The following is a 16644-nucleotide window of genomic DNA, read 5'->3' as shown; positions in this document are numbered from 1 at the left end:
AAAAATCAATAAAAAAAATCTACCCCATGTAGCATGTAGACTATAATTAAAGCTAAAACTATGTTAATTTTAAGTTCTAAAACTTAGTAACAGTAAGATAGAGAGCAAATTCAACAAACTGTTTATATCAATTGTTGTTATTAAAGGGTAGGATACTTTAAACAGGACCCAATGTCATTGATTTTCATCTGACAAATGAAAAGACAAAAGAGCCAAAATCACAAGTTTTGTACTTCAGACCAAACTCCATAAAAATATATATTACATGGTAGTTTTGATCACCAAGCATATCAATACAGTATTCTGCATATTTTTCCGTTTTTGGGGCGAAATTCCTTTAAAATCTTGGGTGTCTTACGTGTACTAACGTATATCAAATATGCTCATCATATTGAATATAGTTCGGCACGAGGAGAAAAGGGATTCAGAAAATTGAGGTCACGAACAAAAGATAGCTTGGTTCGCTTGTGAAGACAATATTATATATTGGACATAATATGTATGTACTTAGGCCAAAAAATATACGTTTGTTTAGGGTTACATTGGCAAAAAATAGGGTCAATAGATAGGGATTATATATATTTGTCAAGTTCAGATGCAATAGCGAGCTGTTTACTAAACAGATATGTGGCTCCTATTTATCAATAAAATTATTAAACATTAGTGTCTTTCACTCTTGACTCTTTATTTAACAATGCATAAATGGAGATTTGACTAAGAAAGAAGGTATCAACAGCTCAGATTTTCCTAGAGTAAAACTATTAAAAGTTCTTCTAGGTACAGAAAAAAATTAGGGTCGGGGGTAAAAAATAAGGGTCGGTCGGGTAACCCTAAACAGACATATTTTTTTGCCTTAGACTTTAGCAAAACCCTCGATAAAGTGTCACACAGGCTATTTATCCATAAACTACAGTCATACGGAATCAAAGGAAAAAACTCTTGATATGGATACACGAACTTAAACCAAATAGCAATTATTAATGGAGCAAGACGATCACTTCTATTTTCTTATTTGGTTGTTACTTATATCAAACCGACTTTATGTCAATCTCATAAATATGTACATACAGTGTATAATAAATAGTTGTTTCATATTTCTCAACTAGTTTATTTATTATTTGTTTTAATTTTGCAAGCCTGTCTTGGAAGGTTGCTAACATCTTTCCATTAGTGCAATGAGAGGTAACACTCGGCATAACACATAAGGTAAAAACGTCCGTGATCACTTACTTAAGATAAATGTTTAGAAATAATAATTCTAATGTATGTACGGTATTTCGTTCTCATTATTTTCATATTCAGGAAAACAAAACTGCTATATGTTTTCAATTACATGTTTTCAATTACATATGTAATGACATATCTGACCCTTTAACCGATACGATAACGCGGTTTTGTTTCTCTAATTAAGTCAAATAATTGTAAATATACTAATGAATAATCTCCCCGAAATTAATTTGGTAAACTTTATATACATGTTGTATGTAAATAAGTCACTTTATAGACATTTATAGAGCAAGGGAAAAGTAACATAGTTTATTGCACACTGAAATAACGATCAATACATATCAACAGTTTTTAAACGTCCCGCCCTTTTCAGTTTTTATCAAATTCCTCGAAATAGTAACTATATCTTATAGCTTCCTGGTTGGGTTATCAGTGACTTCCTGTGTTACGTTTTTGTGTGAGTGTGAAGACAGAACTGAGAAGGCGACAAAATGACCAGTCCTATGATGTGATCAATGTCATAATCTAGGGAGGTGTGGATGGAGGGATCAGATAGATAGTTTCCCCACCGGATCTACAGGTAAATATATCTCACCTGAGTGACCCCTCGTCCGTGACAACAAAAGCTGTCCAAACTAGGAGAGTTATAAACAGTAGCGTTTAATAGTATTAGTCGGTCACGGAATGTGCTTTAAAACGCCTAATCATTTGTGAACTAGATAGCTACATATACAGTGAAATACCGTAAAATGGCGATTGGGGAGAGGTCTAAATCTTGGTTTCGGTTTGCGTATCATTTACATTATACTGATACTGTCTATACACATATAGTGTAATACCAGCATGATATTTTATTTCGGCTGACGGTTATGCCGTCTAGCTGGGTATATTTAAGTCTACACGTTTGTTCAGGTCAAGATATGTATACCCTGCCCTTTGAATAAACATTCAAGGTGGGAAATCGCACACATACTTTTGTTGACGAGGAAATGAATTTGTGTACCCATGTGTATACGTCTCGTGTTGATATACGTGTGTGTATACATGTTCATAAAAATCGTACTCTGTCGAATTGTACACATTATATATATACATATTATACCGTTACATAGCCCTATCCTACTTAATATTGACACAGAAGATTTTTTTTTCTTGCCCTTTTCGAAATCGAACATCCCATTTATACCAATAATCATGTAAACTTTATCGTTGTTTCTAAGATCGAAATACAATGATGTTCATTTAAGTACAGTTTACTAACATTAACTATGTATACAAATGAAGGTACAAGTACTAAAATGATGCATTTTGTTACTTTGATTTAAAATGTAAAATGTATTAAGATATATATACGAAAAAAACGTCTAATAAATGTTTTATCAGTTCATATAGTTTCTGATACAAAATGGACTTATAAATTGTAAGATAATATATACTTGTGTAGTTAAAGTGAACATCATCTAGCTTATCCCCCTACGAGTGTTATAACTATCACTTAAGTCATAGTTTATACACATTTAATGTTAGATTACATAATCTCCATGTCATCAGCAACACAGGAAAGACCTACTAAACAAAGAGATGCATGGCACTTAAATACTTTAAAGCATTTGTAGTAAGCAGCATAGGCGGTGCATAACAATTTTCTGTAACCCACGAGGTCACGATTCTGAGTAAATTATTACACATCTTCTTGGAAGTGTATATTCAGCTGGAATTTCTATTGGATAGTACAAAATTAATCACCTACTGTATTTTTATCTAGGAAATTTTGTGAACGAATAATTCATCTTCAATGCTTCTATGCAATCAAGGAATTCGTAAGGAAAACGGTATGATTAATGTTAGCTTAAGACATTTAAGATGAACTTATATATATTAAACATAAAGATAAAATACATTCCTAATTATAATTATTACTTAATATTTGTTTTTCCTTCGGATTATGCATGTTCATTTACTTAATATATTGTACATTGCAATATGAAATCAAAACTTACTTTCAGCTTTGATTTATGTGAAATGGCATGATTTGTCAATGACGAGTTTTTGACAATTTCCTGTTTTTAAATGTTCATGTTATGATATTATTAGAGTTAGTTTGTTGAATTTATGATGCAGTCTTTAAAATGTTAAGAAATATGTCATCAGTTCCAGGCATGGTTGCCATGTGTGTATGGATGTAATCGGATAATTCCATTTGATTCATGTCTCTATCATGGCCTTATTAAAATTACAAATATGAAGCCATTACATAAATTATTTACTTTTCGCTAAACAAAAAGTTGGTTTCACGATCTAGAACTAGGTATTCTATCCAAAGAAGTAACATCAAAAATTGTTTTTTTGCAGCAACACTAAAGCATTAAAAATGTTTGTTACAGTTAGATTCAGCGACCATGGAAAGCCAGAATTCCACAACCTTTCCGACGACAATAGTCGACTTCAACACAACCATCACATTTGATAATGTCACAACATCATCAACCACACAGTCATCAACAGAGTTCCTCAACACTACCACTGCCGTAACCACCACCAGTACTACACCCGAACCACCTGGTCATGCCGGGGGTATGTGTAAAATATATTCTTATGCTGATTTTTGTCCCCCCCCTCTTTGGAGCCACACTTGAATTCTCCCAGTCCAATAGCTGGGGCAGTTCATTTTGAAATTTCAGGAGAAATTTGTTTATAGTTACTCACACCTACAGAGGAATTTGAAGACTTCTAATTTTAATAATAGAACATTCCAGTATGCAAAAATAGGGGTGAACGAAAACGAACATTAATACTCTAGATAAAGTCAATTTTAAAAGACGAATGTTTGACTTCTGCTGAAAAATTCTTGCAAGTTGCGTGGTCCTAGGATTCGACCTAAGCTATATATCATAGTTATCCATGATGTGTATTTGGTGTATTGATAATGGGACAAGAATATTTGACGACATGTTTGTCGCCACCGTTGGAATTACACCTTTGGCCCAAACAGTATTTACTGCTTCAAGTATTCGTATCCTAAAGATATACTTTTGTAAGAATCCATAGATTTCTGATATGCATACATTGACATTACTTTTTCTTTGGCCAATAAATATGTGATATGTATACATTTAAATACCTGGTAGATTTATTTCAATGACAAAGGTATATACTTTGTATAGATTGTCAACAACAGATGGTTCCAAACGGGGCCCGTATCTAGTCCAAACTATTCTGCATTTTATAGACCTTAAGCGCACAATGTCTACATCTAAAGATGATATATAGATCGGCAGAATAATTCGGACTATAGCGATACAAATGACTTCTAGTCTGTAATAAAGCAATAAGATGTAAGGGCCTTACATTTCACTGATAACATGCAGTCTTTTAAGTATTGAATTGTAGCAGTGCAAAAAATGTATTGAATAACAAATGTCAAATTGGTATTTGCGAATATTGATAAAGGTGACTGTAACCTGGAACACTGTAAGATATATCACTGGTATTAGATTTATAACATACTTTGCGATATTGAATTCAAAATTTTACAAATAATTACACTGATCACCATTAAGTAACAGCGTCAAAAGGTTATAGATTTGCTGAGTTGATAAAACTAATGCTATATTCATGTAGTATATACTAGTTGAAAGAAGGAAGCATTCTACTTTGAAATCTAACAGAACATTCATTGACTAAAGAATAGAGTTGTTTAAAGTATGAAATGTTTCCGCATTAAAATAAAAGATTGTAAGGACTTTCTTGTTTCGCCAACCGTACGTTTTCATTCAAAAAATCAAAACTGCACTTGAAATATTGCAGAAAAAAAAACCCTTTATGATATGTTTTTGTCTCCTGAAGAATTCGAAACAACCCATTCGGTCTCTCACCAAACACAAGTATAGGTGTGTACCAGACTGTATGAATTAAACACCTTTTACTATTTGCTCGTGTATTAAGGTTTCACTTCCTTGTTCCTATATCCATACTCATAATGAGCTTACCTTTGATATCAGCCTATCAACAACGTCCTTGACACGCAATGCCTGTGTATGTAGGCTTTTTAGCCATTTTACAACTGTTGTGGTTTATTGTGATAATACATGTATATAGACATTACTGTAATCAAACTTCGGCAGATTACTTGAGTTTCTTGATTTTGTCCTCGCCACCTTTGTAACGGTACGGGGTTTTAATATAATGCTCTTTCATATATAGATATGAAGGACAGGGATAGTCCACCCAATGGTCACAAAATATTGCAAAACGAGGCTTGCCGAGGGTTTTACAGCATCTTGTGATCCCGAGGTAGAATATCCCTATCCTTCATATCCACATATGAAACAGTATTTTTCTCTCATACCTCGACGTTTTATTGCCATTTTACAAATAGGATATCCCTCCATTTTGAATTAAGTTGGAAGAGAACCTCGACTGCTAGTCAATTCTCTATACATGCACATTGTGCGATAATTTCAATGCAAATTCCGTTGTTTACATCTTTAATAGTAAAACCGGATGAGTTTCTGAAAACATTAAAGTTTTACCGAGAAAATAATAATTTTGTTAACGCCTTGAACAAAAGGCGGCTGTATTGCATGGGTAGTCAATATTACACCCATAAGTATGTGAGAATGTAGACTAGATGTGGGAGAAATACTCGTTTATGCAACCCTCTGGAGACAAAATGTAATAGAAATGAAACACTCTGTAATCCTTGGCCTTAACCACACTTTGCAACGAAATAGAATAAGAAGTTCTCGGGCTCGATAAAACATGAGGTAGATTATAGCACCCTTACTATATAATTTATCTCGTATTTAAATGGAACCCGGGCACCTGTGGGTAGAGTATCCCAACACTTAATGTTGATCTAAAGCCGACAATGATGTAAGTTAAACAACATGTAATAAGAGAATGAAAAATGTATGAGTAAAATATCAGATGTCCCTTATGAGATATTCTCTTGCTATGTCCAGTGGTGTGTAAGACAGTTTCAGGCCTCTCTCTACCAATATTGTCAGCTTTAGACAATCTGGCTTTAAGCCGCTTATTTCCTCAAATATAATATTTTGTCCGTAATAAAAGTGTACATTATTATATAGTACCATGCATAGATGGTTCATTGAACTTGATTAAGGATTCAAAGACACTTACGAGCTTTTATGGCTTGTCATTTATTGGGGATTGTTGAAAGCTTAGACAAGTCCGTGGTTGGACAGTTGGGGAAATTATCAACTCTCACAGACGAAAGAGGTGGTGACGGAGGTGTTGACTTTCAGAATATTTAACCTAAATCTAAATCAGAAAGATTACTTCCATAGGAAACTTTAACATGATATGTGTAGCTTAACGTGTGTACCGTATAGAGTGCCATATATGATAAAAATATGTCCTTATGAGTAATAGTAGAATTATAACAATGTAAAACAAATAATAAAACAATCACTGTCTTTGCTTCCCTGGTGGGGGAAGGTTTATAACACTCACACAACACAACTACTTGTTGACATTGATGCAAGACATAACAATCGTTTTATAGACGGTAAAACTATACTTATACAGATACTTGAAGATAGAAAGTGAGCTGTATCTACGGTTGCATTTATGACATTTGTTCTGTTGATTGATGTAGTTTTCGTTGGCTTTTACGTATATCTGCCACATAAGAACAATTAAGTCATACTTGTGTTTCCAGTTTTAGATATCAATGTAATATGTCTATGTCGTTTGTGTACATGTAAATCATAAATTTAGTATTTGACATTATAGTGCTAATTGAAATAACAAATAATTAAGGTTTAGCTTTTAGCTTTTGTTTGATCCTTGACTTACATATACATTGTAGTATTAAATCTAGTAAGAATTCAGTGTATGCAGACCTCAAATTCATAGCTATTTTAGCGTGATATCACTTTTCGTCTATGAACTTATCAATATTTCACTGTGATCTTTATTTGACCTCGAGGGGCCGCGGTGGCCTTGTGGTTAAGATGTCTCGACATATAACCACAAGCCCTCCAACTCTAGGATGCGGGTTCGAATCCCATGTGGGGCAGTTGCCAGGCCGGTATGTTTCGTCTTCAGACTGTTCTCTACTGACATTTTACTGATCCTCTTTTTTTAATCTTTCAATTTTTGTATTCTGTGTTTGTCCTTTGTACCACTAATAATCCAGTGTATACTTCGAAAAAGATCTCTAATGATATGTTCGCGTTATTATCCCCCGCCCAACGAAGTTGGCGGGGGATATACAAATGGGTTCCGTCCGTCCGTCCGTCCGTCCGTCCGTACGAATGGTTTCCGGAGCATAACTCTAAAACCAGTAGAGATATTTCCACAAAACTTCATACACACATTGGTCTTATGGTCTAGTAGTGCCTTTTGCTATTTTTAGGTTTTCATTTGTGTACTTTTTTCTGTAACCATGGAAACATTGCTGAAAATATCATATTTTTGTACCAGGTTCGTTCCGGAGCATAACTCTAAAACTAGAAGAGATATTTCCACGAAACTTCATAGACACATTGGTCTTATGGTCTAGTAGTGCCGTTTGCTATTTTAAGGTTTTCACTTTTTGTACTTTTTTCTGTAACCATGGAAACATTGCTAAAAATGGCAGATTTTTGTGTAAGAATCGTTTCTGGAGCACAACTCTAAAACCAGCAGAGATATTTCCATGAAACTTCATAGACACATTTTATGTAGGACTTCTAATTCTGTATTATGCTTTACTTTTTATTTAATATGCATGCAGTAAAACTCAGATATATCAAACTCAATTACTATGAACATTCACTTAATTTCTATGTAACTCGTCGCTGTTTAAAACAAATAAAAAATCGCACTGTTAGCTGCTGAACTTTGTTAAAGCTAAGATCAATTCTGGTATTTTTCAAAAAAACAAATGTTTTCAAAGTTGGTTTCACTTTGTTAAAAAAAACCATAAATATGTTTTGTATATATTCTTCAATTGCAGTTGTGTTTTAAAATACTTTCCCTATACTCTTACTAGCATATAAAATTAATGCATTAATTGATTAAGCTCTCCATTGGCGGGGGATCTGAATGACTATGTCCTTGTTGGTTTGATCTCTGAACTTATCTGTAATGAACATTTCCACGTTTACAGTAAATATGATCTTTTTTTCAGTCATCGCAGGTGGTGTGTGTGGAGGCATTATTGTACTAGCATTGCTAATTGGAGTAGCTGTGTTTTTCTTTATTCGGTAAGTAAAGATTGAAAACAGCATGGTCGACACTCATCCAAATCACAAATCAATAAATCTTTCTTAGAGAGAACAATTTTCAAGAAGGCATTGAAAGAACATTCATTCGTTGCAAGACGTGATCCAATATTTAGAAATTATTTTTGTTACACCAAGATTTATACGTAGTCTCATTGGGGGCTGTATTAGGGATAAGAACTTACGACAGAAATAGTTATTGCCGGTAGTATAAATAGAGCTTCCGTTACAAGTGACTGTTGTTTATCATGTTTATCGAACTCGAGATAGTTAATTTTCAAATTTTAAATATATAAGGGTATTTAGAACGATACTCTTCCTAACATGATGTTTAGGTCCTAAATACCCTTGGCTACTCGCCTTTTGTCCGTCGTCGTCCGTGGTCCGTCGTGCGACGATACAAATTTACATTTTCGACTTCGTCTGCAACCGCCAGAGCAATTTCAATGAAATTTTGCACAAACCTTTTAAAGTACAAGGCCAATCATCATAAATTGAGAATCATATTTGGGAGGGGCCAAAAGGTGTAAAATTGACTAAAACTTTAAATATCTTCTGCTCCACTCACAGCTATGGTAGAATCAAATACTCTTAATGGATAAAAAGGTCTCGGGCCCTCTACAAAAAATGACCCTGGGATCTCAGGTTTCCCCTGGGGAGGGGTTAAGTTTACTATAGTTTTAATAGGTAAAACACATTTTTGAGCATTATTTGGTCATTTGTAATAGGAAGTTAGTAAAATGTTCTCAGAATTATCCCTCTGAAATGGCCATTTAATCCTATTAACAAATTCTCCATGACTGACCCCCAGGGGCCTAAGGGGCGGGGCCAAAAGGGGTCAAAATGGCTAAAATTTCAAAAATCTGTCTTCTGAATTCACAGATTAGATGGAACCAAATAATCTTTTTAGATTAAAAGTCAAATTTATAAAATCACTGACTGACTTCAACGGCCTGATGGGTCAATATATAGTGTTTATATGTCTTATTTTCATTCTGTATCCGAACTCAGGTGACCGTAAAGGCCCATGGGCCTCTTGATGTTTAAAACTTTGAATAAGCAACTACCCGTAACACAGTAAATACAAAGCTATTTAAAAGAAAATGCTTTATGAAAAGTAGCCAGACTTTGACAGCCAATCGCAATCAAGAGACCTTAAAATTGACCAATCAGAGTCGTCGTAGGTGTTTACACACTTGAGTGTGTAAACATAAATGATAACCAACTGCTATGGAATTTATTACATGTTTTTCCATTGTGAAACATACATTGTTATGGGATAAACGTCTTTATCGTTAAGGACAGAAGTTACGCCTGTGTAAGAGGAAATGAACCATTTTCCTTTTGCTTCACGACCTTGATCTCTTGTTTAGAAGCTAGACGTGTTACTAGATATGACACTTTTTATAAAGTTATTTGTATAGGAATTGGATCACTATTCCTTATGTTGAAACCAAATTTTACTAGAGAGGGGCTTGCTTGTATTAAATATAATCGTGTCTCTAATGTAGATACATTTGTGTATGTGTCCTAGAGCAACAAGTAAACTTTACAACATCAAATAGATTTAGTTTCTGACCAGAGAAGTAATGTGTAAACGATCAGTATTATATAAAAAGTTTTAGAAATATAAATGCATCATATACGTTTTTGATTTTGAGTTAAAAATACGACAGAAATACAACAAAATAAAATACTAATCTGATGGTGTTTCATCCCCTTGTTTCTTAAAGGAACTATAGGCTGATATGCATTTCATTGTTGATGCTGTTTTATGCTTGTAAAGGATGAATAGTGATATCACTCTGTATCCTGATTTTTTAAAAGAAAAACGGATTCATTTGTGTAAAAATATTAATGCGTAAGTGATATCATTGCGGATGTCTATGGAATAAAACCATTTGAATTATGCTAGGATCGATCACCATGCTATAGATGTTTTTTTTTCATTTCAGACGAAGACGCCGTAAAAGGAAAAAACGGAAAGAAAAAATAGACCATTTGCCGCAGCTGCCATCAATAGCGGATTTAGAAAAAGAAGAAATAAAATCTAAAATAAAGAAAAAAGAAAGGTGGTCCGAGAAAGATAAACCAGACAAAGAAAAGAAAAAGGAAGATCCACATTATGTCAATGAACGGATAGGAACGTTACCAACAGAAAACAGGAAGTCAGACCCTCTTTATATACAGCCAGAACCACCAACGCGTGAAATTTATAGTGGTCCGAACGGTGTAGAATATTACATGGACGACAGAAAGAAATCAGATGACCATGCGCCAACGGAGGTTTACAGTGACGCAAATATTCCCGAACACAATGGCAGGGGCACATTAGGCAACATCAAAGACACATCAGGCAAGGTCAAGGACGCATCGAACAAGGTCAATGACACGTCGGGCAAGGTCAAGGACAAATCGGGGAATGCTAAAGAATCTTTAGACAATGACACGTCACAACCTGAATATACTAACTCAAACGGGGATGAAAGTACTTTAAGAGACTATGAAAATGCGCCAGCCAAAAGAATTCAACCCCCTAAAGTTAATCACATACCAACGGATGATGAAGAACAGACAGTTTATGAAAATACCTAAATAAATACATATATATCCAGGTTTGACGGGAGATTATGATTTCATCGATATGGTCTTCTTAACACGGTGTTAACTTAATTTATTATGATATGCGAACATCAATTGAGCGACGTCCCTTTGTCAAGTAGATCAATACATTTGTGTAAGCATAACATACTATCCTAGTTCCCTAATGTTTTACATTAATTAATTGTTATCTTCCTTTAGAGTATAGGAAATGTTCAAAGTAGTATAATTTTTATTTTATTTTTCAAAGCAGCATTTTATATGTGATAAGAAACTTTCGTACAGTATATAGGACCTGGAGTGTGACTTATGTATAAGTTGTATGTGTAACCAATTTTTTTAATTATAATGTGACGCTGACATGTTCTTGTAAAACTGTAAAGCAACTAATTTAGGCGTACAATTAAATTTCGCAATTTTTGCAAGCGATAATTTTTTTCGCGTATTTCGCTAAAAGAAATCACGAAAAATAAGTGCCGCGAATGAGTGTCAACTGCAAGTACAATATGTGTAACACTTACTTGAGTAAACATCGCAAATTGTTATTGTCGCAAAATTGTCGTTTGGGAATGAAACGCGAAATAAAGTCCTCGCAAAAATAGGCTGGTATACAGTTAATTGAGCTTTAAAATATACAATAGGTTCAAGCATTATCATGAGGAACACGAATGGTATTTGTAATGTCATATAAAACCATTACCTTTTTTAGTCAAGTATTTTCCTTTCCTGATGATATATAAAAGTACCTATGATTCTCTACAGACATTTCGCGCGTTCCATGACAGATCCTTAATAGGGTTTTTTTCAATTTTTTGATGTCACATTCATATGTCATACACAATTTTAATTACAATAAAAAGAAAGAGCTTTATATCTATAAAGAGTAAGCTTATTTGTACACAAGAGGTCTACATTATTTACATGAAAGATATAGCAATCTAAGCAATTTTGGTTGGAAAACAAACATGGTCTTAGTTAGCGATATGCACTTATTATTTACGGTAATTTATTGACACTTTTTGCTAAGTAAATCTAAAATGTGAAAAAAGTCTTTCATGAATAGCAATATATGTAAAGAAACAACATTCAAAAGACTTTCAGGTAACAAAAAAAATGACAAAAAATAATTTGTCATACACATTCTATTTTTGTAATTTTCTAGTGAATTTTAAGTACAGTGCATGTTATCGTTAATCATGTTAATAGTATATACAACATGTACATGTATACACACGTGTATTTCTGTAATAATTAAAAAAAAGTAGGTTTTGGTGATTCTTTTCTTTGTTTAATTATTCAGCTGGAATTATTTACATGGCAATATGTTCATATAAAAATGATTATATGTTATAATACCGATATTCATGACTTGTCATATTCAATGTAATATCGGAAGATTCATAACGAAGCATACAAACTGTGATAAAGCATTCCTAGCAATTGGATTGCAATTATTTTGTTCATGAATTTTGTTAAACTTTTGTTATTATTTGTTATTCATAGTATACACGTATTTCACTTATGGATGTATTATTTCATTAATTGATTTTGCGAAATTTAGATATAACTCTTTGGCTGGACAGCAACTACTGCATAATACCACACTTACACTTTAAGCCAGATCCATTCTTTAATAGTTATAGTTTCAAACAGTAAATCGTGCAATTCCGCATCCACGAAATTGAACAACTACGTATACGTATTCAGTATCGTCGGAGTCGTTATCATATCACCTATTGAGATGACATGCTATTTCTATTTTTATATTAAAGATGCTCCATCGCCGACAGAGCAAAAATGATATTCATCATTTGAACAATAATTGGTGTTTAATCGTGTATATAATAGTCTAATTAACACAAAAAATAATATAAAATAATTTATTTTGCCTTTGGTACATGCGCATTCAGTAGTTCATTTCATATAGGATATAGTGGTACGGATTTTTTTCGGGATGCAATTAATTATTTTTCATATTTTTAACTTGAAGTAAAATTAGAAGCTCAAACTTTTCAATGGTGGTAATGGTGTAAAGTAAGTAATTTTTGTAACTGAAAAAAATACTAAATCGTCTGCTCCTGTTTTTAATAGTGAAAAAATACCATTTGTCAGCGGTGGAGCATCTTAAGGATCTTCTCTGGTGAAATTTTGAAGATAAAAATGCCGGTTTTTTTTCTTCTTTTTTTTTACAATTGTTTGGCAGATTCAACGCTTCACAGAAAAAGTTCTGATGACTAACCCCCCCCCCCCCCTTTTTTTTGTTATTTTTGTTATTTTTATAGTTCAAATGAAAAAAAAGTTGCTGTTTCTAAAACCATCATAAAAACAGGGGGTCAGTGTGCTTGATTTTTTGTCCCAATACAAAATTGGTTATTTTTCCTTTTTTCTTGCTAAATTATGATATAGCTTTATCTTCAATAAAATGTAAAAATTAAAAATCAAACTCTTAATACTAATCATTTTCATCTCAGTGAACCTCAAAAAGATTTACAGCGAAAACAAACTTGATTTAGCTAATCATGTTGTCGCACGGGCGAGTTAAGTAAAAATATTGAAGTGAAAAAGGGTGAAAGATCACTTCTCTACAAAGTGTAAAAAATGTACCTTTTTAAAATAGCCGCCAAATTGGTTATTTCTAAAATTTATATTAAAAAAAAACCCAACAAGCAATAGAAATCTAATTTTTGACATATTTTCTTTATGCCGACTTGCTACAAATTGAGACATTAGTTTTTTTTTAAATCACCAAAACTATTTTATTAATGGTGGAACGAGTCTTCAACGAGACTGAAATCTCACTAGAGCAGATCCTTAAATATCATTTAGATATGACATAAAATGTTTCAACATTTAGAATTTGACATGTTTCACAATTCACGTATGATGATAATGATAATAAGACATGATATCTGTAAACTATCTTATATATTCACTTGGACTTGATTTCGCGCGTTTTTATGCCTGATGTCTTTTTTATGACGGTCTAATTTCACGATTTAGATAAAATATTATAATATCATAATTATAACTTATAATCCTACACGACGATTAGATGGTTGATAGTATTACTTGGTGACATGTGCTTAAAGAAGTATACATATTGTAGTCATTTTCAGTAGCAATAGGTTTTATCCTTTTATTCAAAGTTTAGTCTTTGAAAAAGGAAAGTGTTAGCAATCATTTCAGATAAGCTTTAAACTAGAGTAACACTAGCGAGCCAGCGTACATCGATCAAATCCCTTTATTTTGCCAGTATTTATATAGTGTATGGTAGACCAGGGTGTTGTTGTATGTAAAAAATCTTTTTACAATACATTTACTTTTAGCGAATGCTATTTTATTTTACAAATCACGTTTTAACATCCCATGTTTCGAATGTTAAATGTCTTTACACAATTAAAAATAATTTATCACATAATCCGCCTGATATCCAGTTATTTAGCCCATACATTATGTAATATGTTTGCTGATATGTCACTTGTGTAATATCGCTTAATCGAATTTATTGCGACGTCATGTCAGTCATTTTATGTGTAATTAGATTACGAAATATAAATAAACCATGCAATGTGTTGATGCATGTGTGTAAACGCGAAAGCATAATGTGATTGAAATATGGATTCTTAATATCGCTTCATTATATAAAATCTCAGAGTGTGTCATGCTCTCATTAAATTTTTATCACCATCACCATCACCATCTTAAGGATATTTAATTGTTGGTATGTGAAATAATTGCTTGTAAGTTTCGTCTTAATTGGCCTGTGGTAGATACATTAGATAACATCATGTAATGTTATCATATCATGTCATGGCGAAATGTATCCTCGATATTCCAAGGGTTACCATCTATATCTCTATATGCAACCCTGAACTAGGTCATAGCAAAACTGAAGGTTCTGTGCGACAAAAGATGGCACAGGTAATTGTTCTTTGATGTACATCAAAAGATTTGAATAACGGTACATCGGATGGCTTTTTAGCTGGATGTCACTCTGTAATACTTATAGGAAGTCTCTGTACAGACCTGTGATTGTTAAGTTTTGTCTCTCCTAAAATGCTTCCAGTTTCACGTTAACATAGGCCATGGGTGGACATAACGACAGTGATATGAGATTTGATACCCTTGGTATAGCGAGGGTGTGTGAAATGTGGATATCACTTCAAGAATGAAACACGTACTACGGCATGCAAATATTATAGGCAACATATTCTTGGAATCCCGTATGTAACGCGGTAGAGTGAGAATAATTATCTGGATTTTATTCAAATCAAATGTAGACGTATTTTTAAATATATCTTTTTATTTTACATTTGTCTTTACATCTATGTATTTGTTATAATTTTATCACCTTTATTTTTTTAATTTTCTGATTATCGTCTATACAAACTATTAGCTTTTATAAAGACAAAGCCAACACGTGGTGTTGAAAAAAGCTGTTTAAAAAATATATATTCTGTTTCAAAATGTCAAACTGGTTTAAATTAACATATCTTAATGTTTGTATATTTATAAACTATCGGGACAATGGGAGTATTGATGTTATCTACAAAGGCAGTTAATTACCTTTAAACTGATAGCGTTACTGTTTGATTTGATTAAGACTTGGAGTCGGTTGGAATTGTTAGATGGTAACAGTAATTAATATGAAAGATGGGCACCAAAGTTAATAATAACGTAGATAAAATAATCCACAATAACTACCGATAAATTATTATAGATAGATGCCTGTTTTAACCCCTGAAACCTGGGTAACGCTGTGTTTTTCTTGGATATACAAAGCAAAAAAAATTAACTTTATGAATATGTTATCACGTAAAATAATTTGTCAGTTCCACACTATCTTCTGAAAGACACCAATAAATGCAGCTACATACGTTCATCACATTATTTGCGATAGATTTATCGACTTTTACATATCTCTAGATAGATACGTGCCAGGTATATACATGTATGTGTGTGCCACGTATCGCTATCCTGATTAATAGTCAACAAGGAAGTAAGTATAGATAATTGTAGAAATGTTTGTTTACCTAGACGGATTTTAACCCGAGATAGCTGATCTGATTGGTGGTTAATTATATCGTACAGTCACATACCAGCATGGGGTTTTAAAAGAAAATATATCAACTGTCACAAAACACCATGTGGTAATTTACAATAATGTCTGCAAGATTTAATTTCCGGAGTGTGTCAGTGAATGCTATGAGTATGTTTTCATACAACAGCATGTATATCAATGTACAATACATATTTCAGTTAAGATACACAACCATAGTATGTTGCATATTGTTATTGAATACATTTTTCTATTTCAATATTTTCATTTGAAACTAACTGCTGTTCAGACCATAAAAACTTGTTCTTATTACAAACTGGTTATGTATGTCATCTTATCCGTTGTATAGACATCGTGATGGTTTTCTTACTCATGCATTTTGTCTATCATTATCTGTGACGAGAATAAAGAGTGTGGTTTAATATCGAATACATACAAAAGTGTTAGAAATACGTCCCATGGAAGGTGTATTTCTACCTTAATTCCTACGTAACTTCCGATCAAATTATTCCTATATGTGTACGT

At 33.0% G+C, this 16644-nt stretch overlaps 1 protein-coding gene across 3 annotated transcripts; it reads left to right on the top strand.

Moving 5' to 3' along the window:
- Positions 1-1643: 1643 nt before the first annotated feature.
- Positions 1644-12336, top strand: LOC138324191 (uncharacterized). Of its 3 annotated transcripts, none has more exons than XM_069269274.1 (4): positions 1644-1807; positions 3612-3801; positions 8366-8441; positions 10415-12336. In XM_069269274.1, the coding sequence occupies exons 2-4, from the start codon at positions 3627-3629 to the stop codon at positions 11052-11054; spliced, it is 891 nt and encodes a 296-aa protein (XP_069125375.1). In that variant the 5' UTR covers positions 1644-1807; positions 3612-3626; the 3' UTR covers positions 11055-12336. The 3 variants fall into 3 exon arrangements, with proteins under 3 accessions (XP_069125375.1, XP_069125382.1, XP_069125389.1); XM_069269281.1 differs by lacking the exon at positions 1644-1807 and adding an exon at positions 2916-3059; XM_069269288.1 differs by lacking the exons at positions 1644-1807; positions 3612-3801 and adding an exon at positions 3856-7282.
- The last annotated feature ends 4308 nt before the right edge of the window (positions 12337-16644 follow it).

Source organism: Argopecten irradians, chromosome 1 (assembly GCF_041381155.1).
Source record: "Argopecten irradians isolate NY chromosome 1, Ai_NY, whole genome shotgun sequence".
Classification (NCBI taxonomy): domain Eukaryota; kingdom Metazoa; phylum Mollusca; class Bivalvia; order Pectinida; family Pectinidae; genus Argopecten; species Argopecten irradians.
This window is presented reverse-complemented; position numbering and strand designations above follow the sequence as displayed.

Bases quoted from the DNA above. Each gene is read 5' to 3' on its own strand.
- LOC138324191 (XM_069269274.1), top strand. From the start codon at position 3,627: ATGGAAAGCCAGAATTCCACAACCTTTCCGACGACAATAGTCGACTTC. The intron at 3,802-8,365 runs GTATGTGTAAAA...TCTTTTTTTCAG, and splicing joins ACCACCTGGTCATGCCGGGG to TCATCGCAGGTGGTGTGTGT. The intron at 8,442-10,414 runs GTAAGTAAAGAT...TTTTCATTTCAG, and splicing joins GCTGTGTTTTTCTTTATTCG to ACGAAGACGCCGTAAAAGGA.